At 43.1% G+C, this 21,814-nt stretch overlaps 1 protein-coding gene across 2 annotated transcripts; it reads left to right on the top strand.

The window, feature by feature from the left end:
* The first annotated feature begins 456 nt into the window (after positions 1-456).
* zhx1 (zinc fingers and homeoboxes 1) lies at positions 457-20,911 on the top strand. Of its 2 annotated transcripts, none has more exons than XR_015101258.1 (9): positions 457-895; positions 3,002-3,290; positions 3,389-3,843; positions 4,030-4,230; positions 5,028-5,240; positions 10,436-10,600; positions 10,737-11,969; positions 16,204-16,477; positions 18,287-18,399. XR_015101258.1 is itself a non-coding variant. In XM_086114332.1 (9 exons), exons 3-9 carry the CDS (start codon positions 3,110-3,112, stop codon positions 18,557-18,559), a joined length of 2,721 nt encoding a protein of 906 aa, XP_085970458.1. In that variant the 5' UTR covers positions 457-606; positions 686-895; positions 3,002-3,109; the 3' UTR covers positions 18,560-20,911. The 2 variants fall into 2 exon arrangements, 1 of the variants encoding a protein (XP_085970458.1); XM_086114332.1 differs by lacking the exon at positions 16,204-16,477 and having other exon boundaries at positions 457-606; positions 686-895; positions 18,287-20,911.
* The last annotated feature ends 903 nt before the right edge of the window (positions 20,912-21,814 follow it).

Below are 21,814 nucleotides of genomic sequence, written 5' to 3' on the forward strand. Positions count from 1 at the left end.
TTTAGATGTTAAGATTCCATTTACTCACTACAAGTGAATACATGGTTTACTCACGGTAATCATACAATAGCAAAAAGTCGTATATACAACTTTATTTATTTGGTAGCCAGCCCAGTATGAGTGGTAACTATGCCCAACGAACAGCTGGAAATGTTAAGGCTGGGCTTATTTCAAAGAAAAAAAGTGCAGCGTCAGATCTGGCCTCAAGTTGCTTTTCGTGCTGCCCTGATAGGTCATGTAAGGACACTGGGACTGCAACCAAGACGTAATGCAGCCTCATTTGCACTTGAAAAAAATGAACACGTTTATTCATTAACTTTAAAAAACTAACCATATGACAATATTCTCCAAAATATCATCCACTGATATATCTACCTCTAGTAGTGATATATTTATTACATTTTAAGAACACCGAAAGTCGCCGAGGAATGACGTCACATCACATTGAATAATGACGCTGATGATTGTTTAAAAAAACGCCGTCAAAATTTCAGAATTAGGTCAGCGAACCAAAAAGCACTAGTGAAGACCTTATGCCTGTAACCTTGGTTTTAATTAATGAAGCGTTACACGACGCTTGCCAGGACACAACCTGCTCGGAAGAGGGTGAGATGGCCGGTGTTCCCAGCATCTGTAGACGGGCGTCGTAACCGCTCTACCGGTCCGTTTGTGCTGATACCTCCAGCCCGTCGGCTTCGGGAAACCGACAGAGGAGCCCGGTGAACGTCCGCGCCGTCTCGGCCCGACTTTGGTCGAATGGTTAGCCACTGGGTGGGCACTCTACAAGAGAGAGACAGACAGACGCCGAAAGCTTCTCTGGGGACTTCCAGGAAATTAGTCCTCGCCTTGACAGCCTGGCAGCAACACGGCGCTCGCACACGCTCGTGTAGTTGTAGTAAGTTAGCCGGCAGACATGTAGAGCATTTCATGACGGCTAGCGCTGGCTAGTTGGCCCTCATACACATGCTACATATCCCATTGCGAAAATAGACACTGTAAATAATCCCTTTAGTACCTTTTCAAAACAATGTGTTAACATCGTTAGCTCGCTTCCGATTGTCCGAGATGCACAATTTAAATACAAATAGTCTCCGCCAGGGTTATTGTTAACATACTCCACTTGGTTCGACGAGAAGTTAGCACAGACGTGCACACCTGTTTTACACTAAATGCACTACTGTAGCCATCACGTTAGTACACTCACACAACAGGCAGATCATTTCCACTTGCGGAATATGATAGTCAGTAATGAGCTATACAAACGTGTACCTCAGTTTTGCTTGCTATTGTGAGTTAACATTCGTTTATTGTTATAGTTCCAGTTCTGTAGAACTGTACCGCATTAAACACGAGTGCTGTTAGAAATAGCCGAACCCTTCGCGTCTTTCTAACTGATGATGAGAAAATTCAAATTCTCAGGTAATTGACGCATAAAGCACCAAGTAATTAGACATTTACTAAACAGTATTCAGGTGATTTATACATCTCACACTGTACTGGAGTTGAAGCACACAATAATTTGGACACCACTAACGTTTATCTCATTGGGTCATGGTTACCATGAGTTCAGATGTGAACATTTCATCAAGTTAAGGAGCAATTACATGTTGTTACATCGTAATCACATTACGTATTTATTGTAGTTTGCAGTTGTGTATATTTCACACATTAATCCTTCCAAGCTGTTCTGCCATGCACTCATGTAACTAATTGAGGTACCCAAAATAGGATGTGGCTCTAATTCTAGTATTTGACAGACTGTAACAAGCAACCAGATATTTGCTGTTTGAATTTCAAAAGCTTGGTTCTAAATCACTCATTCCTGCTCTCAGGGCTTGGGGAGTAGATGGACCAATTTTCATGAGGGTAGTAGGTGAGTTGGAGCTTGTGTCTGTCTTTGAGAGGCAGGTTACACCCTGGACTGGTCACTTGCCAATCACCAACCACATATATAGACAACCATTCACTCAAATTCACATCTGTGGATAATTTAGATTCTTCAGTTAACCCAATGTGCATTTTTTAGAAATGTGGGAGGAAGCCACAGATTTGAGCCTGAACCTCTGAACTGTAGGAAACAAATTGGCCAACCACTAGGTTGCCATGCTGAAATGTGTGTGTGTGTGTGTGTGTGTGTGTGTGTTAAATCTAGATAGCTAGATCTATCTATCTCTTTCTTACATATATAGCAGCTCAATAAAATAAGTGGAACACTTGGAGTTACATTGTGTTGTTGAAGTGTTCCCTTGATTTTTTTTAGATGACTAAATACTGCATATACTAAAATATATGCAGTATATATTATTGATATAACCTTCTAAAATTTGAGTCAGGTAAAATCCAAAACAATGTAAAACTCCACGGTAGTCGACTGGTTAGCATGTCAGCCTCACAGTACAGAGGTGCAGGGTTCGATCCCTGTGTGGTGTTTGCATGTTCTTCCCATCCCTGTGTGGGTTTTCTCTGGGTACACCGGTTTCCTCCCACATTCCAAAAACATGCACAGTCGGTAAATTGAACACTCAGAATCATAGGTGTCCAACTCCAGTCCTGGATGGCCGCTTGTCCTTCATGTTTTCCATCCCTCCCTGTTGCATCACTCCTGATTCAAATGAACAGGATCAATATCAAGGCTTCTGCAGAGCTTGTTGATGAGCTGATCATTTGAATCAGGTGTGTTGCAACAGGGAGAGATGGAAAGAATGCACGATGGCGGCCCTCCAGGACCGGAGTTTGACATCTATACTCTAAATTATCCCCAGGTGTGATTGTGATTGTGAATGTATGTCTGTGTGCCCTGCGATTGGCTGGCAACCGGTTCAGGGTGTCCCCCTTCTACTGCCCGAAGACACATGGGAGAGGCTCCAGCTCACCCACCACCCTTGTTAGAATCGGCGGATTAGAAAATGGATGGATGGATGGATGTAAAACTATATGAAGAGTAAAATTAAATCGTCCAAGTAGGAGTAACAAACCTTTTCTGACACATTTCTTCCACCAGAAATTGAAGGCGTCTTGCTATGTGAGCACGTCAACTTGAGACATGTGAGCCTCGACGATTCTGTCTCAGACTGTCTTTTTCCTGAGTAGAAGGTTGCCCATTTTGACAATGTCGAGCCGCCGGAAGTCGACCACGCCTTGCATGGTGCTACCCTCTGACGAGTTGGAAGCGACAGCTGGAAGGACAACAGAAGTAGAGGCGGAGGTGGTGGAGGGGACGGTAGATGAGGTTCAAACAGCAGTGGAGCTGGATCAAACTGTAGTGGTTGTCCCCACACCACCAGATACCGGTAAATGTGTTTTGGCCCATTCTGCCCTGTTTCGTCACCCCAAAACCGTCTTAAAATGTGACTTCATTGTTTTAACTCATGTTTTGCTGTCTTTGTAGGCGAGTCCAATAGCCTGGAGGACAAAGAGGTGCTTGGTCCATCAATAAACTGTTGCTCTGCTACCCCACCTGAGAGTCAGGGTGATGACCAGCTGAACAAGGATCAGCATTGTGACGCACTCGAGGAAGTTGGAGTCGATGCCACAAGTGCTGGCGCCATCTCACTAAGCAAGACGCCAATCATGAGGATGAAGACCAAATCTGAACCCAAGAGGATCGCCGTGTCCCTTAAAACTTCAGATGAAACGGAGTATTTTGAAGGAGGCGGCGAGGGCGAGTTGGAAGCGGAGCAGCATCCAATTGAAGCTCCTCTGGGACCAACAGCATCTGTAGAGATGCTCCTGCATGACTCCATGAAGCTTGGAGCAGGAAACCTATTGATCAGCCAATCCTTGGAGCAGCCAAGGAAGTCATCAATATTAAATCCCACTGTTATTCCTCCTGGCCTGGCGCAGGTAGAGTCTAAGAATGTTTTATTTATAGATACTAAATGTTTTATACCCCGCAGTAAGAAAAATGTCCAAACACAGAATTTTTAACAACGTCGTCGTAACACTTAAATATTCTTGCATTGCCTAAAAAAAACACATTGATATACCTTTTTTTGTGGCATTGAAACTCCCCCTCCTTATTCTGCTCAGGTACTTTCTGCTTTCCAGGCCCAACAGAATACATCAGCTCAACCCCAATTGCTGATTCCTCTCAGCAGCATTCCCTCTTATAGTGCAGCTATGGACGTCAACCCTCTGCTGGGTAGCACCTACAAGAAGTTTCCCTATCCCTCCATGGCTGAGATCAGCAGTCTGGCAGGGCAGACCCAGTTCACAGAAGAGCAAATTAAGGTAGTTAAAAGGTAGGGATGTCCCGATCCCATCACGTAATCAGAAATCGGGGCCAATCACGAGATTTTCAACAGATCCGGTATTGGGAGGGGGGGAGGGGGGGTTTACAAGAAAATACATTTTCGTAAAGCGTCCTCCATATTGATATGTATTTATATACAGTATTAGGTTTAAAGTTGACATTCAGTTAGCGTATCCATCATGGCTATATTTCCTGGGTTTGATCATTTTAAACCACAAAGCGTTTCAGTACAAAAACAATGACATAGAAAAAAAAAAGTTGTAGATGGACCAATATACATTTTGAGTTGTTCAAAATGTGTATCATCAAATTTAGTGCTTAAAAAGAGAAAAGAAAGCATATATAGAACCTTAAGTTTGTTTTGAGAGTGTTTCAAAAAAGTAATTGGTACTGATTTGGTCGATTGGTCCATATAATAGAAATATATAATGACATACAGTATAGCATACAAATTGCTATATATATATATATATATATATATATGTGTGTGTATATATATACACACACACACGTCGGTACATATGTTGCAATATTAATTTGAGAAAAATCTGATGCTCGCTCTGTTTTCCTTAATGCTTTGCCTAAGTATTTGATCGGGACTCGGTATCGGCAGATATTTAAAACCAAAGACTCGGATTCTTTCTCGGGTGATTAAAAAAAGCGTGGTTGGGACATCCCTATTAAAAGGCTATTGGTGAATTCTTTGCTGGGAAAGATCATCCTTGAAAAGGTCAAGGTTAATCCACAAAATGACTGGATTCCCTTCTATGTCCAGGTGTGGTTCTCAGCCCAGCGGCTGAAGCACGGTGTCAGCTGGACCCCAGAAGAAGTAGAGGAGGCCAGGAGGAAACAGTTTAATGGCACTGTGCACACGGTTCCTCAAACCATTACTGTCATACCTGCTCACCAGCTCTCTGCTGCCAATGGCCTACAGTCCATTCTGCAGACCTGCCAGATTGTGGGCCAGCCTGGCTTGGTGTTCACCCAGGTATGTGGATGAAGAATACTTGTATGTGCAGTCGGCACTGACCTGACCTGCCCTCTGCGTTGCGTGATTGGGCTAATAAAGTAAACTCTAGACAACAAATATGAATGAGCATTCTTAATAATCAGGCTTACATAAGCAAATTAGTGTCGCGGTTGATAATATGTATAAAAGCAAACTATCTTTGACACTACATGACATCCTGCAAGATGTGTTGTAATTACCGTATTTTCACGACCATTCGGCACACCGTATTGTTGGGCGCAGTCTCATTAACGGGTGCTATTTCTGTATTTGACACATAGACAAAACGCACTGTATTATTGGGCGCAGTTTTACAGTGGTAAAACATACGCCAGCTTAAACATACGGCATGCATGCGCGCACGCTAAAAACACGTTAGCTTGAAGCATACGGTAGCATGCCAAGACCTACGGATACACGCTAAAAACACGTTTTTAAAAAGGCAACGGAAGCAAAACTGAGTTCGGTTGTATTTTATTTAGCCATCGTACAATGTACTCACGTTTTTCAATCAATCATCACGCAGAAATCCATCAAAGTCCTCATCTTCTGTATCAGACTTGAACAATTGTGCAAGTACCGGTAATCCATCAAAAACGCCGGGTTCCCTCTCGTTGTCAGACTCACTCTCATTGTCATGTGGCTCCACAGAAATGATGCCGGCTTTGCCAAAAGCTCGAACAACAGTGCAAGCAGACACGTTCGTCCGAGCAGCCACAATCCATTCGCAAATTGTGGTGTAACTCGCCCGGCGCTGCCTCTCACTCTTTGTAAAGTTGTGTTTGCCATCGATCATCCATTGTTCCCATGCCGCTCGCAACTTTTCTTTGAACGCCCGGTTGATGCTGATGTCCAGCAGTTGGAGTTCTTTAGTCAAGCCTCCGGGAATGACGGCAAGCTCAGAGTTCATTTGCTTGACTTGATTTTTCACCGCTGCTGTGAGATGGGCACGCATGCCAAAAGCATAACCGATGGCTTGAAGTTTGAACTGAGCTTCGTAGGCGTGTCTCTTTGTAGAATTTATTTTCGGGGGTTCTTAGAAACCAAAACCGAAGTTGTTTTGCAATAATGCACATAGCCACACTCTATACAGGTGTTGGTACCTGCTAGGGGCGTCCCTTTAGCGTCCACTTACACGCCCACCCTTCACTCATTGGCGGACTTCTTCGCCTCACTCACGTCCGACTTTTCTCTCTCTCTCCATATATGTATATATACATGCCCACCCTTCACTGATTGGCCGACTTCTTTGCCGCATGCCTGTCCACACTCACTTCCGCCTTTTCTCTATATAAACAGCGTGTCGGCTGTCAGTCAGGTTTTGGAACTCAGCGCATACACAAGACGCTCCGCATCATAAGGCGTCCTGTCCATTTTGGAGACTTTTAATGGCGCCTTATAGTCGTGAAAATACGGTATGTGTTTATTCTTGGTGGGTGCATTCAGAACAGAGGTAATACAGTGAAATCGTGGTTCATATCTGCCTCACAGTCCTGAGGTTTGGGGCTCAAATTTCGGCTCTTGCCTTTTTGGGCATACCATGCTTCCTTCCACATTTAAAAACATTTGTCTTAGGTGATCGACTCGCGAGCACATCCATCTCAAAGTGCAGATGTGCAGGGTTCGAGTCTGGCTACGGCCCTCCTGTGTGGAGTTTGCATGTTCTCCCCCTGTGACTGTGTGGGTTTTCTCCGGGTACTCCTGTTTCCTCCCACATTCCAAATACATGCATGGCAGGTTGATGGAACACTCTAAATCAGGGGTGCCAAACTCATTTCACATTGTGGGTTACATACGGCCTCGGTAGATGTCAAGTGGGCCGGACCATTAAAATTATACCATACTCTGCTATAAATAACCAAAATAATATGTCTTTCCTTTGTTTTGGTCTAAAGAAGCACAAGAACACTCGGAAAATGTTGAAATTTAATGAACATATCTTTTTCTAAACATTTCATGAAGCACCGTCGATTTCCTTAGACAAATGTACAATTTACTTTTGTCATTCACGTATATGCATTGCAACTGATCCCATTGATTGTACAAAGGCACAAAACTTGAAAAATATAGTAATGCACTTTAAGATTAAACAAGAGTTCTAAAGAAAGGAATTTTTAAACCATTTACACATGTGCATATAAAATCTAAATTTAATCCCTGCCTACACTTTACAAACTAAGGAGAGTGCTATTAGATGTGTAAAGAATAAAGTATTCACATGTCCTTGATAGCGTCTGCTGTGTTGGGTCTGTCTCAGTGACAGATTTAGACTGCGGTGTCTTCTACTCTGAACATTCGGCAAGCCTCCTCGCTGCCCATCTTCAAATCCCTCCTCAAAACTCACTTGTATTCTTTGGCATTCGACTCAGCATGACTTAGATTTGTTCTTGGTTTTACTGTTCGGTGCTTTCTACCGTCTTTGTTACCGATTTTTTTTACTGTTTATTGTATCTGTTAAATTGCTCCATGTACAGCACTTTGTATGCAGTGATGGCTGTTCGAAAGTGCTCTATAAATACAATTGAATTGAATTGAATTGATCAAAAGGGTGTCATCCTAGTGGATACTCCATGAATTGCACCTTATTAAAAATATTCATTCCGTGTCTTTTATGCATTTTTTCACTTTTAAATTATCCTGCGGGCCTGATCGAACCTCCTTGGGGGGCGGTTCCGGCCCGCATGTTTGACTCCTCTGCTCTAAATTGTCCCTAGCTGTGATTGTGAGTGCTTATGGTTGTTCGCCTGTGTGCCCTGCGATTGGCTGGCACCCAGTTCATGTTTTACCCTGCCTACTCTGCGAAGACACATGGGATAGGATCCAGCACGCCCTGTGACCCTCGTCAGGATCAGCGGCTCAGATAATGGAAGAATGTCTTATGTTCATTGAAGACTTGAAATTGTCCACAGGTGTGAATGGTTATTTTTCTTTATGTGCCCCTTACGTTCAGGGTTTACGTCTCACCCAAAGGTAGCTGGAATAGACTTTGGCTGAGCTCACCACAAGCCTAAGAGGACAAGCAATTTTGAAAATGGATCGATGGATGGTTTCGCACAGTATCAGGGCCATGAAAAGATTTAAGCCATGGTTGCATATTTCGTTTTTCTCAAGTTTGCTTTGAACACAGCAGTCAGGCTATGTTGATTCTCTTGGTCCTTCTTGCGCGCAAGTCTCTCTACGCTTTTGTGTAGGCATCATTTCGGATGACTACACTTGGTTCGATGACAACACTGGAGACGTTTTATTTTCGCTAGGTCGCTACCACTGCACCACTGAACTTCACCGTCACTGTCAGACGAACACAGAGAAGCTCCACCCACTCTATTTATATGGACACGGAACACTGTAACCTTCCACACATAATAGTTCCAAACAAGTAACAATCGCGTCAGTGGCATACATCGGATACCTGTATGACACAGGTAACTTTGGTCTTGTCAGTGGAGCAATCTGGCAACTTTTTAAAAGTAAACTTTCCATTCATAAACTCTTTAAGTATCTGTTTTCGGTGTCTCGCGCTGCCGTGGCTGGCAAAACAGACATGGGCGTGGATTTCTGCAGCGCGCTTGATGTTTTGTTTCTGGTGTATTTATAGAGCAACGTAACATCCACTTGTGACGTGTGCCACGTTAATCTCGCGAGAAAAAAATTTAATCCCGTTAAAATTCATTTAAATTAATGCCAATAAAAACGCCCTAAACTGACAGCTCTAATATATATATATATATATATATATATGTTAATTGGTCGCTACTTTGCAGATTTTCGTTTATTGCGGGTGGTTTTGGTCCCCATTAACCGCGATAAACGAGGGATTACTGTATTTCCTTTTTATGTCATCAAGCCATGGATCCAGTGTGTCACTTCAGCACATTGCTTGATTAAAAAAAGCATACATAAATAAGTAACAAATGGGTTACCTATTTCTTCCTGATTCAGGTCTTATTGAATCTTCTGTAATGTTGTGACAATGTCGTAGTGATTGTGTTTGTGATAACCTGTCAAGTTGTTCATGATGGTGGGTGGAGGACCCCAAAAGACAGGGTGGCAGGAGGAATAGGGTGGACTGAGCAAAATGTATGTAACAAAATACAAACAGGAGTCCACTGCAAAAAAACCCCAAAAAAAAACCTAACTGAAGTATACTAACAAAGTCCTGAAAACCACAGGAAAGTAACAAAAAACCTATGACAGAAAAAAAATATGTCAGGAGCATACAGACACACACAATGATCCAACAAAGACTGAACTAAATACAAGCAAGGTGATGAGACCACGAGAAACACCTGGACAGGACACCAAGGGTTGAGGGAGCTGACTGGTTAACACAAGGGACCCGGATGACGAGAACAGGTGAAGACAAAAAGGCCAAGAGGGAACAAAACCAAATGTAATCTAAACAAAAACATAACATAACACCTGTATCAAAAATACAACACGTGTAGCATGCCTCCTTTGTTCATTCATTGGACATTCTTGTTTGGAAGGCTCAAACAACATTGTGTTTGAAAACATGGCAACGAAATTGCATCAGAGCACAAGGGGATTACTCCAAAAGTGAAAAATTTAGGTAGTTTGGATTCATAATTCCTTTTATGACACCTGTGCTGAAGTTTTCTGGTACATAAAAATGTAGTAGACGTTGTCTATCCTCGGGGATATCATTTTCTACTATGCTTTCTACTCAATTGTGTTCCATATAAATTAGTGAGATATGTATAATGGTGAAGACATGGACATTTTGTAGTTCATTTTTGAATACTGATGACTTAACCCCCCCCCCCCCCCCCAAAAAAAACCAAACAAACAAAAAAAAAACATTGCCTTCTAATGTGCCATGCAATGGATTATTACACAGAAACAACAGCATAAAAAGCATTTTTTTCCACCACTAATACAGCAGCTACTTATTTAATTCGTACATATCACAGAGTAGCCGGCTATCAGTTTTCATTGTGGTTAATGCGGTAGAATCTTCTCATTAATTCTCATGAGGAAAAGTTCAAACTTTTGACTGTTCATCTCTGACAATGTCAATGAAAACTGAACATAAAAAATAAAAACGAACTAACAAAAAAAACACGACATTTATTTTAGTCCAGATTTTTTTTTAACGCTTCTCTGGGAGCAGTAGCAGTAAAGGAGTATTTGGTCTCCAATTATGTGTTTCCTAGGTTGCACCGGGAGGGAATCTTCCAGTGACCAATCCTATCACCCTGACAGTGGCAGGACTACCAAGCCAGTCCCAGAGCTCCAGCAGAGTTTCCTGCCAGTCGACCCCAACAAATAGTGAGCTTAAACGGGCTACCACTGTACAGCCCCCCTCACTTTCCCCACAGGTACAGCTGTCTTTCTGACTCTTACCTCAAAGTCAGTGATACTGTGCTGTCAGCGCAATTGTTGATATATTCATGCACTTTGCAATATCAAACCATAAAACTGTTTAACATGTAACTGCACCTTTCTCTTTGGAAGGAGAACTCTGCCCTGAGTGCGGACACGTTCAGTCTGCGGCCAAAGAAATCCAAAGAGCAGCTGGCAGAGTTGAAAGCCAGCTATCTTAAAAACCACTTTGTCAGTGATGCAGAAATTGCCCGTTTGATGAAGATCACCAATCTAACCAAGGGAGAGATTAAAAAATGGTTTAGTGACACGAGATACAACCAGCGCAACTCCAAGAACAGCAATGTCATTGTTTTCCATGACGGAGGCGGCAGAGGAGGCGGTGGCTGTAGCAGCGGCGGGAACACCGCCATTGTCATTGACTCAAGCGATGAAACCCCAGCATCCCCTCATCCTCCATGCACGCTCCCTGTGAAGGAGAAGGAGACACGGCCCAAGACATGGAATCCTTTCCCAGACTTCACTCTGCAGAAATTTAAAGAGAAGACACCTGAGCAGTTGGTGGTGTTGGAGGAGAGCTTTGAGAAGAGCAGCACACCGTCTGATGAAGAGCTGAGTCGCCTGAGAACAGAGACTAAATTGACACGGAGGGAGATTGATGCCTGGTTCACAGAAAGACGGAAAATGCCGACAATTTGCACTCCCTCCCCAGAGTCTTCTGAGGCAGGACGTATAGATGCCGGTGGAGGGAAAGCTGGAGAAATCACTGTTGCTTCTCGTGCCGCTTCCTCCTCTCGTCCTGGAGGACGGATTAAGCAGATGCCAACCAGCAGCTGCAACAACAACAACAACAACAGCAACAGCAGCAGCAGCAGCAGCAGAGACATCAAAGATAAGACCAAAAAGACTCCAGAGCAACTCCACATCTTGAAAAGTGCCTTTGTGCGAACTCAGTGGCCCACAACTGAAGAATATGACCAGCTAGTCGAGGAGAGCGGCCTTCCCCGACCCTACATTGTCAGCTGGTTCGGGGACTCACGGTACTCCTGGAAGAACGGTAACCTGAAATGGTTCTTTCAGTATCAAAGTGGCAACGTGGAAGGCCCGAATGGTGGTGGAAGTCACAAAATGGGAGGTGGTGGCAGTCGAAAAAGACGTGTCCGAAATCGCGGTTGGGGGAGATCCCGAACTCGAAAGCATTCAAGGCGGTTAGCATCCTTTGGTTCAGACTCGGAGAGATGCCCCCCACCAAAGAAATTCAAGAGTGGGAGGGACATCTTGAAGGAGTATTACCTGAAACACCGCTTCCTCAATGAGCAAGACCTGGATGAGCTTGTCACCAAGACCAACATGAGCTATGAACGGGTAACGCAAATGCTTTTTACTTGCATGTAGTTGTTAAGGCCTCTCTTGAAAAGCCCGTTGGCCTATCGCAGGGGTCGACAACCCAAAATGGTGAAAGAGCCATATCGGACCAAAAAATAAATAAAAACCTAATATGTCTGGAGCCGCAAAAAAATAAAAGCCTTACATAAGCCTTATAATGAAGGTAACATATGCTGTGTGTATCTGTAGTAGCTATATTAGCCAACTGTCAAAATGAATACGTTGGCTACAAATATACAATGAGACCTCATGATTACAATTTTTTTTCCCTGCGGTGCATCTGGAGAGCAGGGGTGCCCAACCTTTTTTGACCGAAGATCCTTGTCGATCAACCAACCTCCCGCGATCGACCTGTTCCCACACACACGCGCATACGCATACACTTACACATGCATGCAACAATGAGCAACAGCCATAATGGCCGCTAAGATGAACGAGGCATGGGACACACTTTTGCAGCTTGTTAACTATCGTAGCTCACGTTTACTATTCAAAAATGCTTCCCATTTTTTACCAGTACCCTCAGTGAATTGTACCAGTTTTTTGGGTTTTTTTTTTTTACAACAGGCACGTGACTGACATCCCGCTCCCCTAATAGAAACATGTGTCGCAGGCTATGACGTAAATCCTCTTTGACAGAAATGTTGAAATGTAATTTTTTATTCTACACATTTTTGCAGCATTGGAAAACATTAAGAATGTCCGTGTCATGTTTGTCCTCCGACAGAAACGATATTCAAACAAAAAATTTATTTCCCTGCCCCATCTTTTTCAATTTTCATACATTTTTGGAAAAAAAGCTCCAGGGAGCCACAAGGGCGGCGCTAAAGAGCCACATGAGACTCTTGAGCCATGGGTTGCCGACCTCTGGCCTATTGTAACAAATAAGTATTTGAACACTAAATTGTCCGTCGTGACTGGGTGTGAATGGTTGTTGGTGTGCCCTGCGATTGGGTGGCGACCAGCTTCCCGCCCGAAGACAGCTGTGATAGGTTCCAGCACACCCACAACTGTAGTGAGGTTAAGTGGGTTGTAAAACGGATGGATGGTTCGAAGTATTTATCAAAGATTGTGCCACGTTTCCACCAAACAAATGTTTATTTAAGATGAACAAGGTATGGTTTGGAACCATACATTCTTATCCAGCTTGAGTTTCCACTGCAAGTTGTGTGAGTCATCTTTGTAAATAGTGTGTCATCATGCTAGTGTGAAAAATCTGGCATGTTAATGAAGTCAACAAAGAGGGAAAAGCAGCACAGCAAAGAACAACAATGGAGAGGACACAGCATTTAGTGTTTTTTCTTTTTGTGATTAATTGACAGAGGTCACTCGCACCTTTAAGTATTACACCACCAGTGGTACCCCATCAGAAGGTTCTGAAAAAGTGATAATCATAATCAAGTTATTTTGGTACACCTTTGACAATTGAAAGTTGCACATTACACTGAACCAACTCAAACTACACTGCTCAGTTGAAATAGGAATTTCTGCGTACTACCAAAATAACTTACATGTAAAAGTCCACTACAGCCAGATAATTATATGCCAAAATGCGAAATTATTTCCTGGAATAAATGCATGAAATATTGCCCTGTAATGTCTTCTGATTACCATTCTCATATTACAAATATTATTTTTTGTGTTATAAAGATGTGTTCTTACAGGTAACTAACAAACTATTACTCATAATAATAATCATCATCATGGCATATACTGTACAATATTAATAATATGACAAAATGTCCTCAACATTTGGAAAAATGTATTATCGTCCGTTGAAACAATATGAACCTTATTACCATAATTGCAAAAGGCGCAGGTCTGTTTGGTTGCTCATCATCAAAAAAAACTCCTTATGCACAATGAAGCTCTGTGCTGGCAGCATCATGCTTTGGGTCTCTTTTTGTTCCCAGCTGGAACAGGGGGAGCCTTAGTGAAGTTCGAGGGAGGGTTTCAAACATGGAGGAACTCACCTCTTATTTCCAGTTTTCCTGCTGTAGGATACTGGATTGGGTGTCTCTCTTAAAAACTGCAGTCAAAAGCGAGACCTGAGCCTTGGTTAAATGACAGAAATCGCACAACCAAACAGAAGTGCCACAAAGCCAAACCGAAGTGGGAAAAGGCTGGGTCTCTCCAATCTGGAAAGACTGCGAGCGTAAATACCAGATCACAGTTAATGAGGCCAAAAGAGAATTATTCTGTTGAAAACGATTGATTTTATTCTAAAATCCCTTCAGCCTATTTACTCAGATTCTTCCTCTGGAATTCAATACAATTCAATCTATTTTTATTTATATTGCACTTTCACAACATGCGCAATAGATTCCTGCAGATTTTCATTGATACATTTTCGAGAGCTGGGCTTCTTGTTTCAAACACCACGTTTGACCACCCTTTCATCACGGTGTTCAGTGGTGTTAAATTATTTTGAAGCTGTTTCCTTGGTGTTTTTCGAGGATTTGGATTGCCAGACTAAGCCATGATCAACAGCAGTCTGTCTTCTAGTGTAGTTCCCCAACAATTTTAGCTTGCTCTGATGCAACCATTGCTTAAGAAACATTGCCTTCCTTGATCAAGATGCAGGCCCTCCAGTCAGAATTTTAGATGATGCCTAGCACAGAACCAGCCATGTTACGAGATTTTAATGACATCCTCCTGTCAAACCACACTGGAGACTATGTGTGTCTTGTTTTGTTGGACTTAACTGCATTTGATATGCTAGATCACAGTAATCTGTTGGCTCTTTTGCAGCACCAGGTAGGCATTAATGGCAGCGACCATGAACCTTTTGTGTTATCCTTGGTTGCTCTGAGTCCAGCAATGCCCCACTGTCATATGCTGTTCCACAGGATTCAATTCTGGATCCTCTGCTATTTTCACTGTTACTGCCCCCTTCGGGGTTCCATCTTAAGGAAACATGGTATTTCCTTCCATTGCTATGCTGATGACTGTCAGATCTATAGCCCGCTGAGCAAAAAAGACACTTTCCCATTGAGGCCACTTTTGTCCTGTCTGGAGGAAATGGATGGCACTGAATTTCTTGAATTTCAGTGAAAAGAAAACAGATGTTATGGTGTTTGGTCTGGATTTTAATTTTTTAAAAACAGGACCAGCAAATTGTTGCTGTTGTTAAATCCAGCTTTTTCCATCTTTGGCAGCTGGCTATGGCAAAGCCACTCCTGTCTCAACATCACTTTGAAACAGTTTCTCATGCCTTCATCACATTTTGGCTGGGTTACTGGAATGCACTTTATTCTGGAGTCAGCCAATCCTCCATCAAGTGTCTCCAGTTGGTCCAAAATGCACCACTTTCACTCAATGCGTGCGCAGGATCCAATTTTTTTTGTCATTCTCGTTCCGAAAGTAAAAAGGAAATATTTAATAGTTAAATTCCTTTTTAATTGGTTTATCGAATCAATCACTAAGACAACAATATGAGTGACATACATATGTCTGAAACCATTGACTTGCTGAATGGACAAACAAACAAACAAACAAACAAACAAATAAATACCGCCAGGACGGGACCTATATCAAAGTGGGACTAAACAATGGGGCTGGCAGTATCCGCCAGGACTCGCCAAACAAGTCTCAAAATCGGACTGGCCCTAGTATTGGTTTATCTTGTCTTTTTTGATACACACAAAATAGTTGTATTAACTTTCACTGTGCTCTTATTGAAAAGGAGAAAAAAAAACACCACGTGACCTTTCAGCCAGAAATGCTTAATGTGTTGTCGTGCTAAAGTTACATGATCGGAACATCCGAATGTGTGTGTTTTGCTGTTTGGACTTCATTAAATCTTCTCCAGGAGCTATCACCTTATTTTGGTGAAGGGGTTTGTGTTACCAAATGATCCTAGGGCATAGGTGTCAAACTCAGGTCCTGGAGGGCCGCTGTCCTGCATGTTTTCCAAGTCTCCCTGTTGCAACACACCTGATCCAAATGATCAGATCATCAGCAAGCTCTGCGGAAGCTCTGACATTGAACCTGTTCATTTGAATCAGGTGTGCTGCAACAGGGAGACTTGGAAAACATGCAGGATAGCGGCCCTCCAGGACCTGAATTTGAGACCTATGTCCTAGGGCATAAATTGTCTGCCCTTAGGAGGGTCACCCATGGCAAATATGTCCTAGGTAAGGGACCACACAAAGCATGACTCACAGACCCCTTATAATAAGTGATAATACTGTATTGGCATTCATTTGTTCAGACACGGGGCCCTCTTTGGAGCCAGGCCTGGAGATGAGGCTCGATGGCGAGTGCCTGGTGGCAGGGCCCATACCCATGGGATCCAGCTGGGCACAACCCGAAAAGGGAACGTGGGTCTCCCTTCTCATGGGCTCACCAGCTGTGGGAGGGACCAAAAAGGTTGGATACACTGTGAGCTGGCTGACAGCCAAAGGCAGGGTACTTGTCCGATCCCCAGAAGGTGTCTCTAAGGGACATGGAATGTCACCTCTCTGGCAGCAAAGGAGCCCGAGCTGGTGTGTGAGTCAGACTTCTTTGCACGTCATGTCACGGGTTGTCCAAACCAAACACCATGTTCAAACGTAAGGGTGTCCATATATGCCCCTGGCACCAGGACACCCTGGCAGGCACTTCAATGATCAACTTTGTGGTTGCGTCATTGGACTTGCAGCCGGAGGCAGAGCTGTCCACCGATCATCACTTGGCTCGAATGCTGGGGGAAGATGCCGGTCCGACCCCAAATGTATTGTGGGGGTCTGCTGAGAACGACGAACAGAGTCTTCTGTTAGGAGTTTCCACTCACACCTATGACAGAACTTCACCCACAGCTCGGGTGAGGCAGGAGACATTGAATCCAAGTGGACTGAATAGGTCTTTTCGGGCCTTTTTGGTCTGCCGCACTCCGGAGGCAGCTGAACAGCTGGCCAAGCGGAACGCATCTTCAGCAACCACCGAGGCAAAAACATGGGCATAGGAAGAGTTACAAGCTGCCTGGAAGTCGTTTTCCATGGCCTCAAGAAATATATTCTGGTCCTCAATTTGGCATCTCAAGAAGCGGAAGCAGTGCACCATGAACAAATTGTGTAGTGGAGATGTGTTGCTGCTGACCTCTGCTCAGGATGTTTTTGAGTAGGTGGAGAGAATACTTTGAAGATCTCAATCCCACTGACACACCTTCCTTTGAATAAGCACAGTCGGGACACTTTTGAGGTGGGGGTCTTCTATCTTTGGGGCATCATTGCGGTTGTTAGAAAGCTTCTCATCCCCCACCCCTGTCCAGGTTGGGGATGAGATCAGATCCTGCCCCAAGTGGAGGAGTTCACGTAGCTTAGGGTTTTGTTCATGAGTGAATGCAGAATTCGATCAGTGCAGCTTCTGCTGTGATGCAGACGATTGTATTGATCTGTTGTGATGAAGGAGCTGAGATGAAAGGCGAAGCTCTTGATTTACCGGTCGATCTACGTTCCTGCCCTCACCTATGGTCACGAGCTGTGGGTCGTGACTGAAAGAACAAGCTTTCGGACACAACTGGCTGAAATGATTTTCCTCCTCAGGGTGTCGAGATAGGGCTTGGTCATCCGGGTGGGGCTCAGAGCAAAGCCACTGCTCCTCCATTTGAGATGAGCCACAATGAAGTGGCTTGGGCATCTGATTAGGATGCCTGCTGGACATCTCCCTGGTGAGGTGTTCCAGGCACGTCCCACTGGGAGGAGGCCCCGGGGATGAACCTGGACACGCTGGAGAGACTTTGTCTCCCGGGTGGCCTGGGTACATCTTGGGATTCACCTGGAAGATCTGGGCGAAGTGGCTGAGGAGATTGAAGTCTGGGCTTCCCTGCTAAAGCTGGTGTCCCTGCGACCAGACCCCGAGTAAGCTGAAGGAAATGGCTGGCTGGATGGATGAATCCATGTTAAGATCGATCGATGGACCTCATAAAATACAATTTTAGGGATGATGGTTAAAATTGGGATTTGACTTGGGACAGGCTGTGTAAATATGATCTGATATGGATAGATACCAGATAACTGCCAATGCAACTATATAATCTTAAATTCCATGTCATTGCAAGATTAATGCCATGAAAATGCACTGATTGATGAAACAGAGAAGAATAAGTTTGGACCCTGTAAAAAGCTAAATATTGTTAAATATATTTGCTTACTTACCTGTAGGCATGCAGGTCGTCTCTTGTGTTCACTAAATGTAAAAACGGTAAAGGTGGCTACATGTTGGCCTAAGATAGGCCATGTGACCTTCAAGGTAGTGTGACAGTTCAGATGACAACATCCATGTAAGTATACCTCTCTCTCTTTCGTTCCATTAAGGTGCGAGAATGGTTTGCTGAGGTCCAGAGACGCCTGGACGTGGGTGCAGACCCCTTCCAGGAGCCGGCTTTGGGCATAGCGGACGGAGGAGAGGAAGCCAATGAAATAAGGGGGTCGACCTCACACGCCAGCAAGACAACAAGAGGCGACGGAATGGGAGATGAAGAGGAGAATGAGGACGATGAAGAGCATGATGAAGAGGATACAGATGACAGTGAGGTTTGGGAGCCGTCACGCAGCGTGAGGAAATCCTTGTCTGTATCTGAAGACTAAATCTGTGCACAAAGCTCAATGGAAATATTGAATATGTTCCAAGTATTTGTAAATGTGTCGACATGACTATTATTATTATTATTATTAGCTGTCTCCCCCTTTCTCAACCCTCACCTGAATGACATTATTAAAATAACCAGAGCAGCATTTCTATCACACCCCAAAAAATCTTAGAAGAAGACATTCATCATGAAACAACCCCCCCCCAAGGAAAAAATCATCAAAAGGAATTGATATAAACTGAGATATGCATATGCCATACGTGAAAAGTGGGATTGAGAAGGGATTGATATTTTACGTCAACTGTTAAGTCCCTCTTGAAATGCATTGCTGCATTTTCCCTTGCACAAACCCAAATTTGAACTTCAATTTGAATCAAATGTTCACTCCCCTTCCCTACAAAGTAAAATGTGACTTCCCTAATGTGTTTACAAGATAGCCCCTAATCAGAACACTTTGGGCACACACGGTGTATCTGTTCTTTTATATTGTCTGTATTACAGCTTTTAAAGCGATAGTCGAGAATGAATGACTTGATGTTGATTGATCATGAAAGTTCGTGGCGGATAAAGGCCTCAAGCAACATGAGCCAAAGTACATGAGCAGTGAGTGAATGCACGCGTATTTGTTGAAGGATGTTTTTTCAAGTCTTCCTTTGATGGTGGTTACTAGTTGACTTTTTAACAAGGAAAATGATTCATGGTGAAAGAACTGTATGTTTAATATGCACTTCGATTGATTTTTTTTTTTTTTTTGTGTGTGCACCTTTTGACACAACAAGCACTGTGCTGTTGTGAGCTATTATATATTCGTTCTGAAACTTTGCCAAATTGGAATGGGTTGTTTTTCAACCTCCAAAACCAACCAACCAACCAGCCAGTGTTTAACCGCAGTGAGTGGCGGAAATAAAATGCACCCACTGCGCCTGAATCATTAGTCAAACCTAATTCACGTAAACAGTCATGACTTAAACGGAACTACTGGCCCGACGTATTGTTCTCGAAACAGTATTTCAGACATTTTAAATCGTGAAAGCACATGAACTAAACTTGTTTCAAATGCACTTTTTGTGACACATGGTGGATGAAATTTGAATTTGGCACCTTATTGTATCATGCAACGGCTCTGAGAGTCCGTATTTGTTTTATGACTAAAACAGTATTTTGCCTTTTTTTTTTCGAATTAGTCGTATTGTTCATTTTCCCTGAGGCGGAATCTTACCCGTTTATCCACTTTTCTAATAATATGTAAATGGTGTTGGATGTTGATATGGCTCCGTAGAATCAGCTGCCACTTTCTTTTGCTTTATTGCACACTTTGAGCCACATTTTGAATACTTTTGGGGGGAAACAATGCTTGGGATACCATTGTGTATTGTTTCAAATCACGTGTCACTTCACTTTTTCATGGATTTTTGGAGGACATGTTAGCAGCGTCTTTAGGGTTGTCTTCTCACAGCAAACGAACAGATACCAGATGACACTATACATGTTCAATAATGTGTGTTCGTAGCCCCTTGCTTCACAGAAAGAACTGTTGAAATGAACGACTACCAGCTGCCATTGCCACAGCCACAGCAAGGACAATCCCCCCCCGTACCATGTTGACTGTTGTTAACTTATACAGACATACCATACCTACATGTGCCTACTGTGGACTTGTTGCAAGAGGATCTCCCCATGTCGTCACAAAGCACTTAACGGTAGCCTTTCTCAAAACAAATGGGGATGCATGAGCAAGATGTGCTTTCAACCGATACGACAAATGCCTGTCTGAGGTTAAACATTGTACACTTCTGTCCGTGACCTTGGTTCAACTTTGGGCTTTTGATTTACTTTCTGGTATTTTGCCACCTTGTACTCGTAATCCATGTTACATGCTAGCACCTTTTAGCGATCTCAAAAGCATTTTCAGCCTGCCGGGTATGAAACTCACGAAGCTAACTCGCTGATTGCAACTGAATGAGCAGACATCTTTGACACATTATTTGTCGTAATGTGAATAGTAAGTGCCTGGGCATGAAAAAGAACAAGATGCTGTACCTTATCTCCATGTATACCGAGCGTTTATACCGTTTTCCCAATTACTGCATGCAATAAGTATGTTGGAACAACTGCTCATTTCGTACATATGTGTGTGGGTTTGTTTAGGTTGGTATTGTTGGCACAGTGGTTTGCTAATCTCAAGCTCAGCAAGTGGTATGATTTCAAAGTCTAACTGTATTTCCCAAATCATTAACAGTATAAAGAGTCGTGTCTGTCCGTGAAGAAACCTTTCATTAGGGACCCTGAGTCCTTTTCTCACCACATTGTCATTACAAGCATTTGTTTTGGGGTGTGTGCGGGGGGGGGGGGGGGGGGGGGTCTTTCTGTTGCGCATTCTGCTGCTTATTTTAGTCCACAGACGAGGTCTAAGCCTTCCCCAAAGTATTTTACTGGCCTGCTTGGACATCTTTTCTATGTTTTTATCAATGACAAGTGTCTTTACAACCAAATAGGTTTGTTTACTACGCACACGAAACCGTGTTCGAAAGTCAAAGTGAAGTCGAATTCATTTTGAGGGTTTTGCTGGAGTTTCTTTTGGGTACTTTGGTTGCAAGGAATATAAAATCACAACTCACTTGAAAAGATGAGCACTTTATTGAAGGTAATACTGAAAACAATAGGAGTGAGACAATGTCATTTACACCTGCTCTCCTGTTACAATAAGGCCCGAGTAAATGATATGCACAAAGAACCGTGTCTGCACCATGTATCTCTTTTTGGACCTGCTCTGTGGGTATGATGATAAAGTGCTGTCTCTTGTCAGTGGGTTTTGATTTCATATCATGTATCATATATCCGACTTGCAGTAGAGCTAGTATTGTGAGTAGTTTAGCTGCTGTCGTATTATGAAAATCCATCACTGCACTCTCTCATCCTCTTTGTTTATACCTGTGCTCTTTGAATGTTTTGCAAATAATTTCACCGCAGCTTTTTCAATGAAATACAGTTTGTCACAATAATCTATTTTCCAAGCTCATTTCATCTTGACAAATCGAACACTTCCGTGTTTTGGTTCAGTCACGTAATCTGATATGTTTCACTTTGCAGCGATGGATCAACTCGTAATAGATGTTTCATTAGAAAGTGGGGTTAGCAAAGGGAAGTAGAGTCACTCCAAAACTCCCAAGAAATATTTGCTTCATTATTTGTATTGACATCGCTGGCTTTCAGCGATGACTTCCTGAGTATTGACTCAACAGTCAGTTATTTA

The sequence above is a fragment of the Hippocampus guttulatus genome, chromosome 6 (genome assembly GCF_054856545.1).
Source record: "Hippocampus guttulatus isolate MCC_2025c chromosome 6, RoL_Hgut_1.0, whole genome shotgun sequence".
Lineage (NCBI taxonomy): Eukaryota > Metazoa > Chordata > Actinopteri > Syngnathiformes > Syngnathidae > Hippocampus > Hippocampus guttulatus.

What these genes read in the sequence shown, in the direction of transcription:
- zhx1 (XM_086114332.1), top strand. Translation starts at nt 3,110, where the DNA reads ATGTCGAGCCGCCGGAAGTCGACCACGCCTTGCATGGTGCTACCCTCT. An exon ending in CTGGCTTGGTGTTCACCCAG is followed by an intron (nt 5,241 to 10,435) that starts GTATGTGGATGA and finishes TGTGTTTCCTAG; the next exon opens with GTTGCACCGGGAGGGAATCT. An exon ending in CCAACATGAGCTATGAACGG is followed by an intron (nt 11,970 to 18,286) that starts GTAACGCAAATG and finishes CGTTCCATTAAG; the next exon opens with GTGCGAGAATGGTTTGCTGA.